Source organism: Ascaphus truei, chromosome 1 (assembly GCF_040206685.1).
Source record: "Ascaphus truei isolate aAscTru1 chromosome 1, aAscTru1.hap1, whole genome shotgun sequence".
Classification (NCBI taxonomy): domain Eukaryota; kingdom Metazoa; phylum Chordata; class Amphibia; order Anura; family Ascaphidae; genus Ascaphus; species Ascaphus truei.
The window spans coordinates 93,562,194-93,581,899 of record NC_134483.1 but is presented as its reverse complement, the minus strand read 5'-3'; the positions used below and the strand labels follow the sequence as shown (position 1 = coordinate 93,581,899).

Sequence of the window (19,706 nt, the reverse complement as noted above, 5' to 3'; positions counted from 1 at the left end):
AAGTCTTTTGAGGTAGGTTTGGTGGGGTTATTCTTGTTATTTTACCTGTTGTATTCATGGTGGTGCCCAGATGCAACTTCACTAAACTTCCGTGCCCGATCACATCACTGGAAGTCTCCAGAGGACCTACCTTTCTAATAATATAGCAAAACCCTTTTCAAAATACCGACCAACATGCTTTGTCATCATGTTTGAAAAGACTGTGCTGTTTTAGGAAAAAAGGAAAGTACTACTGTTACGACCACAGGTCAAAACATCTCATCTCCCTGTGCCCCAGTCCCCATAAAAACATGGTTGTAAAATATTTTGGTTAGGGGCTACTCTTGCCTCGGTTTTAAAATTACTAGTGCTCTCCTCATCAGGATAAATATTGCTGCCAGAAATCTTGACTGCAATTTCTTGTCTCAAAACAAGAATGTGCCGCATTTACTTACAGGGCACATTTTCCACACCACATTGTAATAGCAGGATGCCAGAAAAGGGTTGAGAGGTAAAGCCACGAAAGGTGCCAAACATCATCAGGTCTCTTAGGCTGCGTCCAGGGTCAGCGCTCACGCTCGGCACTGAGCCCCTGCAGCCGCAATGAGAGCGGCTTTAGCAGGGGCTCGCTTACGCTTCCGCAAGTGTGCAGAAGCGTAGGTCTTATTCAATTTTTAGTTTCAAGCGCTCAAGGGAGCGCAGGGCCGGTCACGTGAGCGGTTCGCCCAATGAGGGCGAACCAGCTCCGTGACGTCACTGGCCCGCCCCCATTCAGACATAAAAGTAACATTTTGGAAGAGGAGTCCCTGCACCGAGGAGCTTACAATCTAGTTGGTGGGGAGAACGTACAGAGACAGTAGGAGGGCATTCAGGTAAGTGCGTCTGCAGGGGGCCAAGCTTTATATATCGTGTGTAGTATTAGCCACGCTGTTAAATTCAAATATTTCCCAGGTATCTCAGGCATTCAAGCAGCAAAAATGTGAAATCTTTTTTCTTTTAAATATAAAAGAGGTAGATAGGTAGATAGATTCTGTATAAGATAATTACTTTTTTTAAATTATTATTTTAATTCAACTCAATGCCATTTTCAATAACTTAAAAAAATAATTCTATACATTTCCACACATATTTAAATGGACAACAGAGACAAATAAAAATACCAGTATATATACATATTCCAATTGTTGTACTGATAACCTTATACAAAATCTCTTCTCATCTGTTTTTACTCATTTGTTATTCATAACACATTAATATGGCACCAGAAGTGTTCCTTGATTGAGTTTTAAAGCATTCTTTGATTTCTAGCAGGTTTGAGCCCATCTCCCAAGCAGTGCAAGATATTTGCAACACTTTCCTGTTTATTGATAATTTGTTGTCAATGTTCCCAGCAGTTTGAGCTGTAAACTGTATCAATAGATAATGATATAAGGATACATTGTAGCTGCTAAGTTACACTGACTGAAGAATTGATTGAAACTGAAAAGGCCGCCATTATGTTAGGCATACAATCAAGATGTTTAGATGTTTATAACAGGAGCACCAAATGATTGCTAACTTCAGTAAGAATGCTTTATATATTTATAAAAAAAAAAAAAAAAAAGGAAAATGTAGTATTGCTGCTTTCAGGTCTCTCTCCACATGTTGTTTGTGGAGGTATACAAGTGAATGGGTCTCCCTAATTAAATAAAGGTGAATGCACATTGACTTATTGCTATAGAACTCTGACTGAACTGCAACTTGGGAACATTTTGCATGGTTCTCAAACTCGAGCAAAAGTTTCGCACATCTCTATTGGGGAAACATCAGTCAGGGCCGCTAAGGAAGACCATAACAAAAAGCTAAAACAACATCCTCAGATGTCATCACAGCTTTCTACTGGTGATCCCGATGGGCATGTTTGTACTCCACTACCATATTTGTCGTTGTTTTGGGGTCAAAACCAGTGCACACAAAAAAGTTGCCAGGTAGGTTAGCTGCTTTATCCAAGTTGAATCTTCTTTAACCACCATAACAGTATGTAAAACGGCAAGGCTGGAAATATGCAGGTAAGCACATAAATGCTAACTTCTGAATACGGATAGAGAGACTGAAGTCTTTGGATGAAACCTCAAACTGGCTGGGGAGATCCTGTAGGTTCTCTGCTGAATGAACTCATCAACTCTATAATGGATGTGCGCACACCTTTGTCACACAACCGTGGACCTTGTTTTTATCATTAATGTCACAAAAGGTTTAATTGACATTCTGAGTGTTGGACTCAATGTGTTCAGATTTAGCGAGTTACGAGACCAGCTTTCACTACTCCTTTGTTGAATTGCTTTTCTTTCCGACAACATTTAAAACATGTAGAAAAGGGCAGATCTTAAACTAAAAGCACAACTGGGGTCACTTATTCTGCTGAGTAATCGTACAGTTTAAAGAAGAAGAAAAAAACACTTGTTAAAGTACTTTTTAGTTGAAGACAATTAAAGAGATGTGTCCTATTTACAATTTACCAGCTTTGAGAAGTTGGTGTCAACTTCAAAGACATTAAATAATTGGAATTTGCAGATTCTGTATACCCCTCCCCCCCCCAAAAAAACAGGTCTATGGAAAATTGTTATTTTTTTACTAAAGACTGTACTGAAGTATATGAGACTGCAGTAGCTAAAAATCAGCAAGTGAATCAAAATCAGTGAGACTTGACACATCTGTTAGTGATTAGAAAAAATACTAAACGCAAAGGCTGCAAAATCAGTGAAACTATTGCCAGCAGCATCATATTGTTTCTGGCGTCTTGTAAATGACAGTCTTAACGTGAAGCTCACTACTGCCCCTCAGTGACACTGCCCACACGAATGAGAAGATGAATAGAGAAGTGTGCAGTGCAAGACAATCACCAAGACACACACATGCCTTTCGTTAATCATAGTTAGGTTTTGTTTTAAAATCAAGACATGAATGATTTCATTGCTTTCGTAAACACGGCTCACATTTTGCATTATAAAAAAATTCTTATTCTAGTTTCCCCGGGCTCCATGCTTACGAAGACATTCTGCAGCAGGCAGTCGGGCTTAAATGACATGGGTCTCTTTGTTAGCTCACAAACGCATTCTCCAAATCGAGGGAAAAGTTTTCTTGCAAAGAGAAACATTTCTATTCTTCTGCATCAAGAGCCTCAGTCTTTAGGTACCGAGACTGTGCTGTGAGATCCCCAGTCTTTGTGTTCCAATGCCACACTGTTCCAGGGCCGTTAAAGGCTCTTTTGTGCTTGGCTGCTGTGTTCCACCAGCAGACAGCTTTGTTTCCTCTTGGCTCCCATGCTGCACCATTGCTATACAGTTTAAATAGAATTAGCTGTTCTGTAATTTTTTTTCTTCTTGAAATTAGCTTCCAGTGAAGCATGAAACTGCGTAATTGGTGCACATGGGTGTCCCTGATATTCTTGGTCCATTTTCATACGACTGATAAATTGGGCTCAAATAAACCTTTTTTCATGTTTGTAACTGTCTTTCTCTCCCCTCACTTTACATTCGTGTCAATGGAACACACTGATTAGAGTATGGAATTCCAGATTAAGCCATGAATGGTGGGTACGTCTGTACTATGCTTCAGTGAACTAAAATAGAGGCATGAGCTATCTTGTGCGAAAACTTTAAAAAGGATAAAATGTTGGATCGTATACAGGGGAATTCGAAGCTTGAACTGTTTTTAGTCAGCAAGAACTTGTCTTGCCGTACTTGTTGTTCAGAAAGCTTGGCCTGTTTTCAGCAAGGGAAAAAGCAGAGCCAGAGGTTTTTTTTCCTCTCGTGTATTTGCCAATAAATTGTCTACATTTTTATTTTTTTTATCTTCATGACTTATTTCAATATGACATTCTCCAACAGTTTATATTTAAGATACATTTTGATGTAAAATGTGTTTTCCGTGCTGGGGAAATGTGAATGTCCCACGAACTGCTTAATAACGCTGAGAAAATGATAGCAAAGACCAAACTCAATGAGATTCTTGGTCAAAACATTACATTTAAAAATGGGAAAGTAATTTTTTTTTATTAGTGACACTCCATAAGAAAGTCTATGAGATTGCTCTTGATAAAAAAAAAAAATAAGTGAGAGAGAAAATACGTTTAAAAGGATCCAAAGTGGATAAGAAGAAAAAGTAATGTGCCGAATGCTCATTTGCATGTCATTACCCAGAATGGCTGGCTGCAGTGGAAGCGCTATTGCTGTGTGATTACAGGGTAAAGCAGGTTTGTGGACATGTCGAAGACATGTGAATGTGCTCATAAGTGTTCATCATTGCTGATAGAAAATTCATGAGTTGACATGCCTGTGATGGATCTGAAATATCGCAGTACTTCAAAACCCTTTGTTTACCGCTTTGCAATATACTGCATTCTCCCCTGACCGTGAAGCATCAAGGCCCTAGAAAGTCCCCTTAATAAAAAGGTAGGCCAAGAAAACAGTGTGCTCTACTGCAAAACCTGCATATAGTGGCCAGGACGTCTTTATTTTAATTTTTTAAATAAAAAATAAAATAAGGGATGTGGTTATGCCTCATTTGATCAAGTTCAAAACTCTTACACAATGAAGCAAACCTTTTGGATTTTGTTTTACAAAGATAATTACTATATTTTAAAAACGGAAAGCAAGCGAGGATTTTTACAAGAAATATATTTAAAAACAAAGTAGAATAGTCATCTTGTAAGGAAAGCTAGGGTACTCCAAAATTGTGGAAAAAACAGGGATACTTGGTATTCGACACTATCACCACATATGGAGTCACTTAGTTGAGCCTGTACGTAGGGCAGAGACTGCACATACACAAACCTTCAAGGAGACCCTTGGTCCTCAATGCAACACCCAAGTAAGCAGGGACTCTCTCTGCAGAACATGCATTGGTTTATCATGGCAATGGTTTCTTGACTGCTTTGCTTTTCAGATCTATTTTTTTTTCCATTGTTCTTTTTATTGCTTTTCCAACATTGCTGGGAAACATGACAGATTTCAACACAACTTTACAATTCTCCATGTTTAAATTATACTTACAAGTAAAAAGGTATAAAATCAGATGCTCCAGCTTAACTCAAAAATACACAATTTTGAAATTAAATAATTAACTCACAGAATGTACAAAACATAACTAGTCAGAAATATATTACAGACGTTGGGTTCGGATCTACTGTTCTCCTGTCTGGATACCCCTTTAACCTGTTTCTTTGCTCCCTCTGTTTACCTCCTCTATAACCTTGTGCAATTTGCCGCAAGAGACTCCAGGATATGTGTGTGCGAAAGCCTGATATATTTGGACTTTTTCACTCTGTGGTAGGGAGTCAATAAAGGGTTCCCATGTTGTAAAAAAAATCTCTCAGGTTTTTGAAGTGAAACTTCTTTGCTGGCACCTACAGAGTTTTCATGGGAAAAAATCCTTACCTTGTAACGAAAAATCGTAATGCGGGTGACATCATGCTCTTTATGGGCGCGCGCCCGTCATGAATGCGCAAAAAAAAAAAACATTCCAGGCCGCACCGAGGTTAAGTATTGCAAGGGAGAAAAACGGAGCACTAGGTCCACACTGGCATAGCCAGATGAAAATGCAAGGATGCGTTCCCAAAATAAAAGCATGTTTAATGGATCAAGAACAACAGATACACACCAACGCTAGGGGATACTCAAAGAAAGATCTTACTAAAGCATTTGATGATGTACAATTAATGAGTAGAGCAGATCTTCTGGATAGGAACAAAAAGGGAAAAGCTAGACATTTTCAATCACCATACTTTATTGTTCAACACAGCAATCAAGCAATGACTATTAAAAACATAGTTAAGAAACATTGGGCAGTGCTTGCAGCAGACCCGGTATTACACTCCATTTATGAGGAGGGTCCTAAATTCGTATTTCGGAGGGCTAAAACTATTGCCAATCATGTCTCTGCGAGCATGTTTTCCACAGATAAAATATCTGTGAAGAATCTACCTGTAGGCAGTTACAGTTGTTCGAAATGTAAAATATGTAAGTTTATGAAACAAACTTCTGAATTTAGCTCCTTTAAAACTAAAAATACTTTTCGGCTGAAGTCCTTCATTAACTGCGACACTAACTACGTAGTATATTTGCACAAATGTGGTTGCGGGAAGCAATACGTAGGACGCACAATAAGATGTTTAAAAGTTCGGATACTTGAGCACCTGCGTCTTATTGCGAAGAAGGATATTAGTCATCCAGTGTCCAATCACTTTACACATTGTAGTTTGGGCAATGTTAATAACTTATCTTGCCAGGGTATAGAACATATACCACTCCCCATCAGAGGGGGGAATAGGTTGGATGTTTTAAACAAGAGAGAACTATATTGGATTTTTACCTTGCAGACACGCATTCCATACGGTTTAAATTCTGATTGGGATATAGGTTCTCTTTTGTTTGACACATAAAACCCTTTCTGATACCCAGTACACATGTTTTTTAAGTGTTGTTGCTTATGTATATTTGTCTGAAATTGTTGTTGAATATTTCAGAGTGTATTTTCATGGTTTGTGCATTAAGTGCGTATTTTCATCCAGGTCACATTATACCATTATTTATCATTTTGATAAAGAGTGATATTGCACAACTTTGATCGTAATTCTGAATAGCATTTTACAGAATGTCCTGTTACAGAGCGAAAAATATTAATGTGCATTTTTCTCTTAAGGCATCTTATATTGCATTGTATGACTTAATGTATATAATTTATATATGCCTTTTAATCTAATTACTATATATAAGATCGAGATTGCACTGACTTTACTAACAGTATTATGTTTGAAATTACGCTCTTTCAGTCTCATGTCAGATTCTTTAGGGGCACTGGGGTTTTGTTAACTGAATTTAAATGTTTAATATCGCAAAGCTATCGGTTATTCAGTATTGGACACTTTACCTTAAACAAGATTACATAACCCCTTGCATAACCTTCGTTACTATGATATTAATACTCAATATCAAAGGTTGTCTATCATATTCTGTCTCCAAACATTTATTGTTTTTTAAAAATGTGTGTCTTTTCACGATTTGCTATGTTGTTTTTAATTTTCAAATGTAATTTTTCTGCCTTGATATTGCCCCCTTGGAGTGTGTAAGTTTAATAAAGTTTTTTTTTTTTTAATTACAATTTCTAGCCATTACCATGTAGCGTGACGTGATGACGTCAGAGCTATGGACGTGTTGTGGTTTCCTAATTGTGTAGTGCATAGGATGCAGTTTATGGCACTCGTGGACATGCTTTATGTTCCACTTGTTTCCTCAATGATTCCCTTGTATCTCCAACCCGGTACCGCACACGTGATATGACGCGTCACTACGCGATGACGTTTGAAATCCCGATCGCGTGACACATGCGGAAGTGTCGGCGATTGGTATGGAGGAGCTCATAATTCATATAAATAACACTCCAAGGGGGTAAGTACTTTATTCACCTTGATAAAGGACTAGTAATAGTCCGAAACGCGTTGGTGTGTATCTGTTGTTCTTGATCCATTAAACAAGCTTTTATTTTGGGAACGCATCCTTGCATTTTCATCTGGCTATGCCAGTGTGGACCTAGTGCTCCGTTTTTCTCCCTTGCAATACTTGTCCTTCAACAGGCGGAAGCACAGTTAACCCGTGGATCCCTGGATACCTGAGGACTTGCTGCTTATCGTGGACACCATTCCCATGTGAGTCTTTCCAGGTTTACCATTACAAGTTCTGGACTGTTCCATTGTTATAGATGCTCACTATTAATACATCCTTACTACTGTGCATTGTGGGATTTTAGTGTCAGTATGCATCTTTTGGACATTCCATATATACATTCAACATTGGGTTAATCTTTTTTCAACGATCTAGATTTTTGTAGTAATTGCTGTATTTTTCTGAGCACCATACAACGTTTTTTTCATCGCACCGAGGTTAATATTATACGCATGCGCAGAAGAGGTTGTGGGCCGCGGCTCGCATGCGCAGAACCCAATAGTAGTCGCCTCTACACAATCACAATACAGCCCTTCAAGCGAATCACCTACAACGCTTGCGCACAACTACCCTCGCGCCCCTAACGGCTGACAACGGGCATGCGCACAATCGCATACCATGTGCATGCACGCGCATACCGCCGTACATCTTAACGTGCGCATGCTCAGATACTGTGTTCGCTGCGTCACGCCCACAGTCAAAGGTTGCTCATCCGCTCATTGCTTTCACAGCCTTAGCAGCGGCTGTGAAAGCCTGGCCGTGCACCAAGTCCCCTCTCGCCACCTCCTCACACGCGCAGAGACTGCTTACCCATTTTCCACACACTTCATGCTCCTCTACTTATGCTCATGTGCGCGCGCACACTGACTAACACACACACACACACACACACACACACACACACACACACACACACACACACACACACACACACACACACAAAATTCACAGTTACTATAAATATATAAGTGCAAAATAGCTAAAACACGCATTCTGAGTCAAACTTCTTTGCATTTTGGCACACAAATTGTGTTTTGATTTTTAATTAAAATCATCATCATCACAAATACAATTTCTGTGACAAAAGACACAGCAGTTTCACTTAAAATGCGCGTGCTCGGCGCACACATACTTTTTTTGTTCCTTATTGTACCGCTATTGAGTGCAGTTGATATACAGGTAGCATTGTTTGAATATATGGTACAGTGCACCTGAACCACATATATAACCGCTTTGACCATTAACCGCCACACATATCATCTTTACCCATTAGGGTCAAAACGGGCGTTAAATAACCATTTATATGATGATATGTGGAAATAACCTGCTAACTGTGAGCTCTCCCCCTTTATTTTAATTGATTTTATATTATATAGAGTGTGTTCTTTTTGTTGTTTGTCCCTTACATACCCAATAAAATATTTTAACAGTATACATAGGGCTATATGGGAATACATTTTCCACAGATTGAATATTTCTGGCCATGATTTATTTTGATTGATAATGAGTGCAGTGCAGCAAGGTGTCTTTTTTTTGGTTGATTGCTGTCAACCATTCGTTTGTAGACTTTTTAGCTGACAGGAGTATAATTTCAGCAATACTTAGGATTCCTGAGTCTTCATTAACTTCTTTCCACCCCTCCATGTACCCAAATAAAACAGATAGAGGTTCCTTCACAGTTACCACTTTTGTCATGTCATGTATATATACAGTATTAGACCTGGTCACAAAAATCAGATATACATGAGTATTCCCATAGGTTTTAGTCCCGCTTAAGACCTCCACTTTAAAAAGAAGACAGCCAATTAAATACCTGGGGGTTAATATAGACCCCAACCTAGAAAAATTGTACGCAAGCAATTTTAAATCAAATCTTAACCAAAGTGATTAAAGAGCTGGAAAGCTGGCAAGGCCTCCCATTGAACATAACGGGTAGATGCCAACTTGTTAAGATGATCAGCTTCGCTAGCATTATATACCCATTGCAGATGTGCCTATCCTGGTTCGCCATGCAGACATAAAATTGATTAATAGGGCAATAAATAAGTTTATATGGAACAAAGGCAGAAATAGAATTGCAATGTCAAACTATTTCTCTCAAAGGAAATTGGTGGAGTGAGTTTACCCGGCATTAGAAAGTACATTTTGTTATGCATAGCCAGGCATATGGGAGACTGGCTAATGGACAAAGAAATATATTCCTCCCAGGGGGGTAGGATAACGGCGGTGCACTGCGTGTCAACACGTGCTTGCGATGCGTTCCAAATGAAGGAAGGCGGATGCTGGATCACTGTATCAAAAAGATGGTTTATTGAACGTTTGGCAACATTGAAGTTAAAACAAGAATCTTGAAGGGAACCTCTGACGCGTTTCGTGCAATCCATGTACTTTGTCAAAGTGCATTAGAAAGTACATTTTAGCATGCATAGCTAGGCATATGGGAGAATGGCTAATGGACAAAGAAATATATTCCTGTACGAAACTTGAGGAACAGATGGTGCGCCAATGATGCTGAAAGAGATCCTACACACGACTTCGGGAAATATACCTTTAGTAATTAGAGGGAATCCATTGATAAAATATACATGGGCCACGTGGAAGACACAGAAAAAAGTGTGGAATGTCCTACAAAATATCCCAATTTCTGCCTATACAAGGTAACATGAAATTTGAACCAGGTCCATCTCAAAATATGTTTAAGACGTGGGAAACCAGATCTCTATTTTTAAGAATGTTATGTTGTCATATTATTACTATGGAAAACTACAGTATATTAGCGATTTTTGGCAAAAATTATGCACACTCTTAATCCTTAAAAATCGTAAAATCAGCACAAGGTGAACCTGTGACACATTTATCCCTATTTGTATTTGTTAAATGTAGTCTACATATTAAAATATGTACATCTTATTACTATTCTACATATTTCAAAATGCATTTTTTCCCCGAGCTCTGCAAAGGATTCAGACTATAATAGCCAGACATTAAAAAAAAGCTATGGGGAGTTAAAAAAAGAAAAAATCCCTATACCATACAGCAGGCCTGCACAACTTGTACAGTGAGAAGGGCCGAACTGCTCCAAAGAAAAAAGATTTGGGCCGCACGGGTAAAATCATCATCATCATCTCTCCTCCAGCACTTCTCATCATCATCATCCTCATATCGCCCCCAAAACCCATCATCAACCTTTGCGAGACTCCCCATCGATCTCTCATACCCCCAACTCTCCCCCTCACCCATACACACAATACTCCCCCTCCACATCAAACACAAAATACCACCTGCACACCACACACATCCCACCCCCTGCACCTCACATCACTCTCTCCCTCTGCATCTCACATCACATCACTCTCCCCCCCTGCACTTCACATCACTCTCCCCCCCTGCACCTCACATCACTCCCCCCCCCTGCATCTCACATCACTCCCCCCCCCCTGCATCTCACATCACTCCCCCCCCCTGCAACTCACATCACTCCCCCCCCCTGCAACTCACACCACTCTCCCCCTCACAAGGAAAACAGAGTCGGGCCCCACAGCCCATTTCAGCAGCCCCCACAACAGACCCCACAGCCCATTTCAGCAGCCCCCACAACAGACCCCACAGCCCATTTCAGCAGCCCCCCACAGTCCATGTCAGCAGCCCCCCTCCTCCTTCCATGTCAGCAGCCCCCTCCTCCTCCCATGTTAACAGCCCCCCTCCTCCTCCCATGTCAGCAGCCCCCCCTTCCTGCCATGTCAGCAGCCCCCCTTCCTCCTGCCATGTCAGCAGCCCCCCCCCCTCCTCCTCCCATGTCAGCAGCCCCCCCCTCCTCCCATGTCAGCAGCCCCCCCCCTCCTCCTCCCATGTCAGCAGCCCCCCCCCCATCTCCCATGTTAGCAGCCCCCCCTCCTCCTCCCAGGTCAGCAGTCCCCCCCCCTCTTCCCATGTCAGCAGCCCCCCCTCCTCCTCCCATGTCAGCAGCCCCCCCTCCTCTTCCCATGTCAGCAGCCCCACCATCTCCTCCCATGTCAGCAGCCCCCCCCCCTCCTCCTCCCATGTCAGCAGCCCCCCCCCTCCACCTCCCATGTCAGCAGCCCCCCCCATCTCCTCCCATGTTAGCAGCCCCCCCTCCTCCTCCCATGTGAGCAGCCCCCCCTCCTCCTCCCATGTCAGCAGCCCCCCCCCTCCTCCTCCCATGTCAGCAGCCCCCCCCTCCTCCTCCCATGTCAGCAGCCCCCCCATCTCCTCCCATGTCAGCAGCCCCCCCCTCCTCCTCCCATGTCAGCAGACCCCCCCATCTCCTCCCATGTCAGCAGCCCCCTCCCTCCTCCTCCCATGTCAGCAGTCCCCCCCCTCTTCCCATGTCAGCAGCCCCCCCTCCTCCTCCCATGTCAGCAGCCCCCCCTCCTCCTCCCATGTCAGCAGCCACCCCCTCCTCCCATGTCAGCAGCCCCCCCCATCTCCTCCCATGTCAGCAGCCCCCCCCCCCCTCCTCCTCCCATGTCAGCAGCCCCCCCTCCCCCATGCATACCAGGTGGCGGCGGCGGCAGGGAAGTGCAAGGGATGCGCTACACTGCTAGAGCGCATCACCCTGCTGGAGCAGGCTGAGGAGGGGGGGGAGAGAGCGCGGTCACACAGACACTGCTGGAGCGCGCTCCTACTTAATGCTGGAGCGCGCTCCTTCTGGAAGGGGGATGAAGGGTGGGGGGTTGAAGGGTGTCCGTCGCGGGCCGCAGCGGGTCCCCGGCGGGCCGCATGTTGTGCAAGCCTGCCATAAAGTGTACAGTAAATAAAATACCACTTGTGAGCACATCCGCACGTCTCAGACAGGTCTGCAGCCCTGTCTTTCCCCATTATCGCTTAGCATACAGTGCTTCCACTGCAGCCAGGGATTCTGGGTAATGACATGCGAATGAGCGCACTCAGTGTGTCACACTACTTCTTCTCAGGTTTACGGAGTAAGCGCTTCTTTAACCCAGGCTGCACTGAAAACATGAAGGGGACATGATATACATAAAGGGCTGCAATGGGGCCCTCAAGCTCTCAAAAGGGCATCACATTGCTTACATAAACATTCTACACGGGCAGAAGGGTCGCTGCAGCGGTGGGAAGGAGCTTCTTTCTGCCCCCCTCTGATCAGCTAGTTAATGCCGGAGCATTGGTGAACACTGTCCCACTCCTACACAACTAGTGGTTAGCACGGGAGATGGATGGGCCAGTATTTATAATAGCTTTGCCATTAAGCAGCTGAGGGAGAGGCGCGCATGCTGCCTACCAATGTCTAGACCTGCGCTTTACAACCAGGGTTCCTAGGAATCCATTGGTGTACCGTGGTCATCGCTTAAGGGTTCCCTGCAACTTCCAGGTCATTTGAAAATTGAAATACCAAAATTAAGAACTGCCGGTTCTTAATCAGATAAGAACAAGAATGTTGGTATTGTCTCAAAATGGAGAGACTTGCCGGGATTCTGAGAGACGCCTGTTCAAAGTTTCAAAAGGTATGGCAGCCATGGCCGATCTATGAAACTCTCAACACGCAGGACCACCCACCCATGGATCAGTCCAATATCCTCCAGTGAGAATCCCTGCGCTACCCAGGTAACCAGATGGGTAAGTCACCCCCCTCCACCCCCCCAATAGTACTAAGAAAGGGTATTTTCCCCCCAGTGGCTATGTATAATGTATTTCTAAATATGCAAAGTATGATTGTCAAGACGGCCGGGAATGTTGCACCATTCCTCCTCCCCCCCCCCCTCACTCCTCCTCTTTATTTCTGTACCCGTACCCCCTCCCTCCCCCACAACTTTTGGAAAAAAACTAATAAAAACGTATGTTAAAAAAAAGAAATACCGAATACAGAAGAATTTACAATGCATCTGACCTCAGACGCGCTATTAGAGAGACAAATATATGCAGCAAGCAACAAAAGGGATAACAAAGCACGTGTCAACCAGCATGAAACTATTAATGCACACCCCTGACGAAGCTCTTGGAGAAACGCCGCGTTGGGCGCTTCTACCTCTGCATCACTGACTAGTGGCCAGCAGTCTAGATCTGGTGTTTGCATCGGTGAGTCTCTATCTTCATGCTCCTCCTGCCCCGCTGCTCGTGTTTTGTGGTTGGCAATGCACACAACGCTGCCACAGTTTTGGAAGTCAGATTTGTACACTGAAGCAGACCTCAGATGACAGCTCCACGCCTCCACGAATCAGAAGCGAATTTCCTGCTTAAACCGGGCTGCCTGTACACTCCATTACTGCTCAGTTTACATTGATTGCGAATTGCAGCCTGCGGGGTGCACAACGGGATGCCTCTGACCACAGCTACAGCTGATTGCACTAAAAAAAACAGAATGTGGACTATTCCCTGCAGCTAATAGGGTCTGTGGCAACTTTCATTCAATTAAATGCAAGTATATCGTATGATCTGCACTAATGGTATATGGTACATTTAGTATATGCTTTTTTTGGCAGACATTCATTTTTGCTTATGATGGACTTACCAGTGCTGGAATAATCTTATAATCACCAATGTGTGCAAGTTCATTTATTACCATTAAGCCAGTCATATAAGGAGAAGTTCATATGCAATACAGCCACTAAAAACTGTACTGATGTTAGATAGTGCATTTAATGTATGCTTCTTTGGCAGACATTCATTTTTTGCCTATGATGGATTCTCTTGTGCTGGGATAATTTTATAACTATCAGTGTGTGCAAGTGCACCTATCACAATCAAGCCAGCTATATGTGGGAAGGTTCAAATGCTATATGGAAAATAGGGTTTTCTCTTAGGGCTGCATTACTATTTAACCAATATTTGTACTATAAGAATTCCCTATTTTTGACTCATTCAGGGTATGTTCCACCATGATTTGCATACAGATTTAGGTATTATGATCCCATCTGGACAGCTATCCCTACACTCAGGAGAAGCTTATTATTAACCCCTCCTTGTGTTTAGGGATCACTGGGTCTATTACGCATTATTTATACCTGTAATATCCTTTGATTGCATGCTGGTTGACACATGCTTTGTTATCCCTTTTGTTGTTTGCTGCATATATTTGCCACGGGTCTGATGTAGATTTGATATGTTTTTTAATTGGTTTTATGGTCTGTTCACCTTTTGGTCATTTGACCCCCAATAAATATTTAAACCAGTCAAATGCTATACCTATTCTTGAGTGCTTGAGTGCTTAGTTGGAGTTTCTACAGAATCTGTCTTCTGGATTCTGTAACCTCTTTTGTTTTGGAACACATCTCCTTTTGCTCCCGGGTGCACCACCAATGATATTTATTCAAACATCTTTAGGCTGGGGCCATAGAGGGGGTAGCAGGGCTGAGGCGCGCTGACGCTGAGGCTCGCCTGCTGAAATCTGCGCGATTTCATGCCAATGCAGGCGAGCAAGCGGGCGCGATCGGGAGGCGGGGCAGTGACGTCGCTGGGCCAATCGCCCGCGACGCACCGACGTCAACGGCACGGCGCCGTGATGTTGACGCTGCTCCGCGCTGATTGGATATTTCAGCCGACAGCGCTCTGAAAAACAGTTTGGCTGTCGGCTGAAAAATCCAGCGCCTCAGCACACCTGAGGACGCTCGCGTGAGCCCCCTCTAAAGACATCCTCATGGAGGATGCAGGGGCTCATTGCGGAGCGTCCGCACGGCTCAGCACGGACGTGCCTTCTATGGACTCAGCCTTAGGTTTGATAGGTTAGTTCATTTATTTTTGATATGGTCGTAGAGCTCTTCATTTTTCTTCCCACGCTATTAGAGAGTGTGGGGGTTTCTTACAATGCATCTAATCTGAGACGCGCTATTAGAGAGGGTGGGGGTTTCTTACAATGCATCTAATCTCAGACACGCTATGAGAGAGGGTTGGGGTTCCTTACAATGCATCTGATCTCAGACGCGCTATTAGAGGGGGTTGGGGTTCCTTACAATGCATCTGATCTCAGACACACTATTAGAGAGGGTTGGGTTTCCTTACAATGCACCTGATCTCAGACACGCTATTAGAGAGGGTTGGGGTTCCTTACAATGCATCTGATCTCAGATGCGCTATTAGAGAGGGTTGGGGTTCCTTACAATGCATCTGATCTCAGACGCGGTATTAGAGAGGGTTGGGGTTCCGTACAATGCATCTGATCTCAGACGCGGTATTAGAGAGGGTTGGGGTTCCGCAGAATGTTACAATATAATTATAGGGTTCCTTAACAAAAAAAAGGTCGGAAACCACTGCTCTAGACAATTATCCACATAAGATTGTTAAAACACAAGAGGCTGAATGCATTATTATATGAAACACAAGAGGCTGAATGCATTATTAAATGGAACACAAGAGGCTGAATGCATTATTATATAGAACACAAGAGGCTGAATGCATTATTATATGGAACACAAGAGGCTGAATGCATTATTATATGAAACACAAGAGGCTGAATGCATTATTATATGAAACACAAGAGGCTGAATGCATTATTATATGGAACACAAGAGGCTGAATGCATTATTATATGGAACACAAGAGGCTGAATGCATTATTATATGGAACACAAGAGGCTGAATGCATTATTATATGGAACACAAGAGGCTGAATGCATTATTATATGAAACACAAGAGGCTGAATGCATTATTAAATGGAACACAAGAGGCTGAATGCATTATTATATGGAACACAAGAGGCTGAATGCATTATTATATGAAACACAAGAGGCTGAATGCATTATTATATGGAACACAAGAGGCTGAATGCATTATTATATGGAACACAAGAGGCTGAATGCATTATTATATGGAACACAAGAGGCTGAATGCATTATTATATGGAACACGAGAGGCTGAATGCATTATTATATGAAACACAAGAGGCTGAATGCATTATTATATGAAACACAAGAGGCAGAATGCATTATTATATGGAACACAAGAGGCTGAATGCATTATTATATGAAACACAAGAGGCTGAATGCATTATTATATGAAACACAAGAGGCTGAATGCATTATTATATGGAACACAAGAGGCTGAATGCGTTATTATATGAAACATAAGAGACTGAATGCATTATTATATGGAACACAAGAGGCTGAATGCATTATTATATGGAACACAAGAGGCTGAATGCGTTATTATATGGAACACAAGAGGCTGAATGCATTATTATATGGAACACAAGAGGCTGAATGCATTATTATATGGAACACAAGAGGCTGAATGCGTTATTATATGGAACACAAGAGGCTGAATGTGTTATTATATGGAACACTTTTTTGTTGCTTTGTTTCAGATTGTAATGCATCTCAATGGAACACTATACGAATTCTTCCTACATGAACACACCAAGACTTCTAAAGTGTTCTTAAGATTTGCATCCATTATGGCCTTACACATCCCAGCAGAGGATGTTTTAACCAACTCCTTTGACCCTCATGCTTAAATGTTGTCTTTCCAAACAGTTACAACTCTTGATTCTCAATCAATTTGGTGACAAGTGAATTCTGTTACAGACAGCTGTTAAAGCCTTTCTATATCTTTCATCGACATTCAGTAGCGAAGACACCTCCTCACTTTGAAGTATTGTAAATCAAGCACAATGCTTCTATCAACTACATCTGAAATATGCAACAGGCAGGGAAAACTAGAGAAATGTATGCCCATCTCACATTTTAACAGCAAAATAAAACAAATGCATTTAATTAAAAGACCAAACTGTTTCTGTTTTTCACATAAAATTATATGTAAAAGGTAACCGGTCTAAAATCACAAATGGTCTTTAGTTTTGTAATGGTGGTTTTCATAGGAAAAACGGCTGTGGAAATTTAAATCAAATAAAATGTAATTTATAGCTAAACAATAAATAAATAAAAATCAGCTTAAATAAATAAAATGTGTCCAATCTAATCACGGTTAGTATCCTAGTCCCATTCTTACTCAATTGCAATATCTTGTTGCTCCCTAGAAGAAGAAGAAGAAAAAAAAGAAGAAGGGTTGTTCCCCAACAAAACTAATCCTGATAAAACAAATATCATGAAGTTGTGACTAATAAATACACAAAACTATATTACCACTTACTTGTACAGGTAGTATTCAGCTTGATCTATTTCTTCTCGGCATGAAATGTTGTCGATGAACTGTGAATGTGAAATACAAATATGAAGGATTTTCTTATATAACATTTATATCGTTTAAACACAGCTATTCCTACAAAAAAAAACTTCTTTTTTACTGTGAGGCGGACTCCAGTGACCATATTGTTCTCGCATATTCCTGTCTGGGAGATTCAAAAGCGAAATAAAAAAATAAAAATAAAAAATCAGGTTTCCTGAAGCTTCGGGGGATCCTCGAAATCAAATAATGCAATAAAATACATATAATATGCAAAAGACATTAGGCAGCCCTCAGTGGAGTCAGCCATCTTTGTGATATTATTCAGGATACTAGAAATACAAGACAAGCTGAAGTGCATTGAAATTAATTGCCAATCCTTCTGGTTTCTTCTAAAGCAGCACAAAGCTGTCCTCATGTACCCATCGCTTTACAAAGCAGCAGTAATTCACCTCAGTGCACTTCCACCACTTACAAATAATGAGACAAGATGGCTGCCTGCTCCTTCTGTGAAAAAAATACAAGTGCATAAAATTTAAAATAATCTTATCTTTAAAAAAATATTGTGTATATTTGTTATAGTTTTATTTTACTGCACTGATCTTATAAAGTAGATATAAGTCTTTTGATGTTCTGTGCATTCTAAGACTTTGCGGTAGTGAAGGGAATAATTATAAAACTCCCAGTTGAAGATGTAAGCAATTACAAAATATATGTACATAACAAAATAAATCTCAATAATAATACAAGGCAATGAACAAGTAGCTCTAGGGTTCATATCCCTGAAGTAGCTGGACCCAAAGACAGCTGTATGGTACATAAATTCAAACACACAGGTTGCACACCAAGAATATTGTGAGACATGTACAGTAACCACAGTGCATTTTATCAGTGGACAAAAGGTCACACTATTTCGGGTTCAATAGGACCCGTCATCAGTTAAAAATGATGCACATAACCGATTACTGGGAATTACATTTCAGGTGTAAAATAGAAATACGGCATTTGTCTCCTTACCCGTGATATTGCCAAAGAGCTCACTGGAAGTTTTTTCTCATAGGTCCTGTCCATAAGGGATGATAGCTCCGCTGTGAAGACAAAAAACAACCCCGTTAATTACAAATGTATATCCCCAACAAACTCTTCTCTTTTTAACACAAACCTCCCCTATTCAACCTAGAAATATTTACTCTCCTTCCTGAGAATGCAAGTTAAATTGTGAAACCCTAAATTAGTTTTTGAATATAAAAGATATCTTACTTTTTAAAGTTTTGCCATTTTCCAAGGCAGAGGAACCGGTTAGTGTGCTTTGGCTTACGAGAGGTATGGATTTTTGGCCTCCACTCCTAAAGATCTTTTACGTAGAATTTGATGGCACTTGGCCTATCAACTCCATTGGCGTTTTTTGGAGCCGCAGCCCAAAAAAAAGTGACAGTCCATGGCGCTGGAGACGGTGTCGCACTGCGGGGGGGAGGGGGGTCCATGCTTCCAGAAAAGCCCCGGTACCGAAAACAGCAAATCTTGCTACATCTGTACCGAAGCGCCTATTTAAGCCGTTTAGTCAAATTAAGTTGGTGAAACAAAATGTAATGCCAGGAGGGAAGTCGTCATTAGTCCGTTCATCTGGCATTTCCGTATAATGTTTGTATGTTTGTAAAAAGAACATATACAATTGTAGTGTTTGTTCATGTACTAAAAAAAACACTAGTTCTATATATAAACAAAAAAAAACACTTAAAAAAATAAATTATATTTAATTATTTTATATCCCCAAGTGCTAGTTAACAATTTGTTCATTAAAATTGTGTAACGTGACCCTCAATGTGTTATTTTATTAATTATACATATCTTTGATATCTAGTTTAAGAATCTTCAAGAGCTTTGAATAGACAGGAAGTGATCATGTTCCCTGTAGAGCAGGGGAGCGCAAACTTTTAGTGCTGCGCCCCCTGTCTCTCCCTCTGGCTCTCGCCCCCCCCCCCCGCCACCTACCTTCATCCGCGTCAGATGACGCTGCGGGGTCATGTGACGTCACATGGCGCCGCGTCACAGCCGGCTGAATCCCGGTAAATACACAGTTGCAGAGGCCTCACGCGATCCCCCGGCATTTAATTTAAATGGCTGGTGGAAGAGCGCGGGGCCTCTGCAACCACC

General features: G+C 41.8%; 1 protein-coding gene across 2 annotated transcripts in view; it reads right to left on the bottom strand.

Annotated features, from left to right (window-relative positions):
• The window catches only part of MRPS27 (mitochondrial ribosomal protein S27), a 107,238-nt gene that overhangs the window by 65,288 nt on the left and 22,244 nt on the right, over positions 1-19,706 (bottom strand). For both annotated transcript variants that reach the window (XM_075591907.1, XM_075591916.1), the window contains exons 3-4: positions 18,570-18,640; positions 17,520-17,578 (exon numbers count right to left, since the gene is read on the bottom strand). In XM_075591907.1, coding sequence (XP_075448022.1) covers positions 17,520-17,578; positions 18,570-18,640 — 130 coding nt within the window. The remainder of the gene's footprint in view (positions 1-17,519; positions 17,579-18,569; positions 18,641-19,706) is intronic.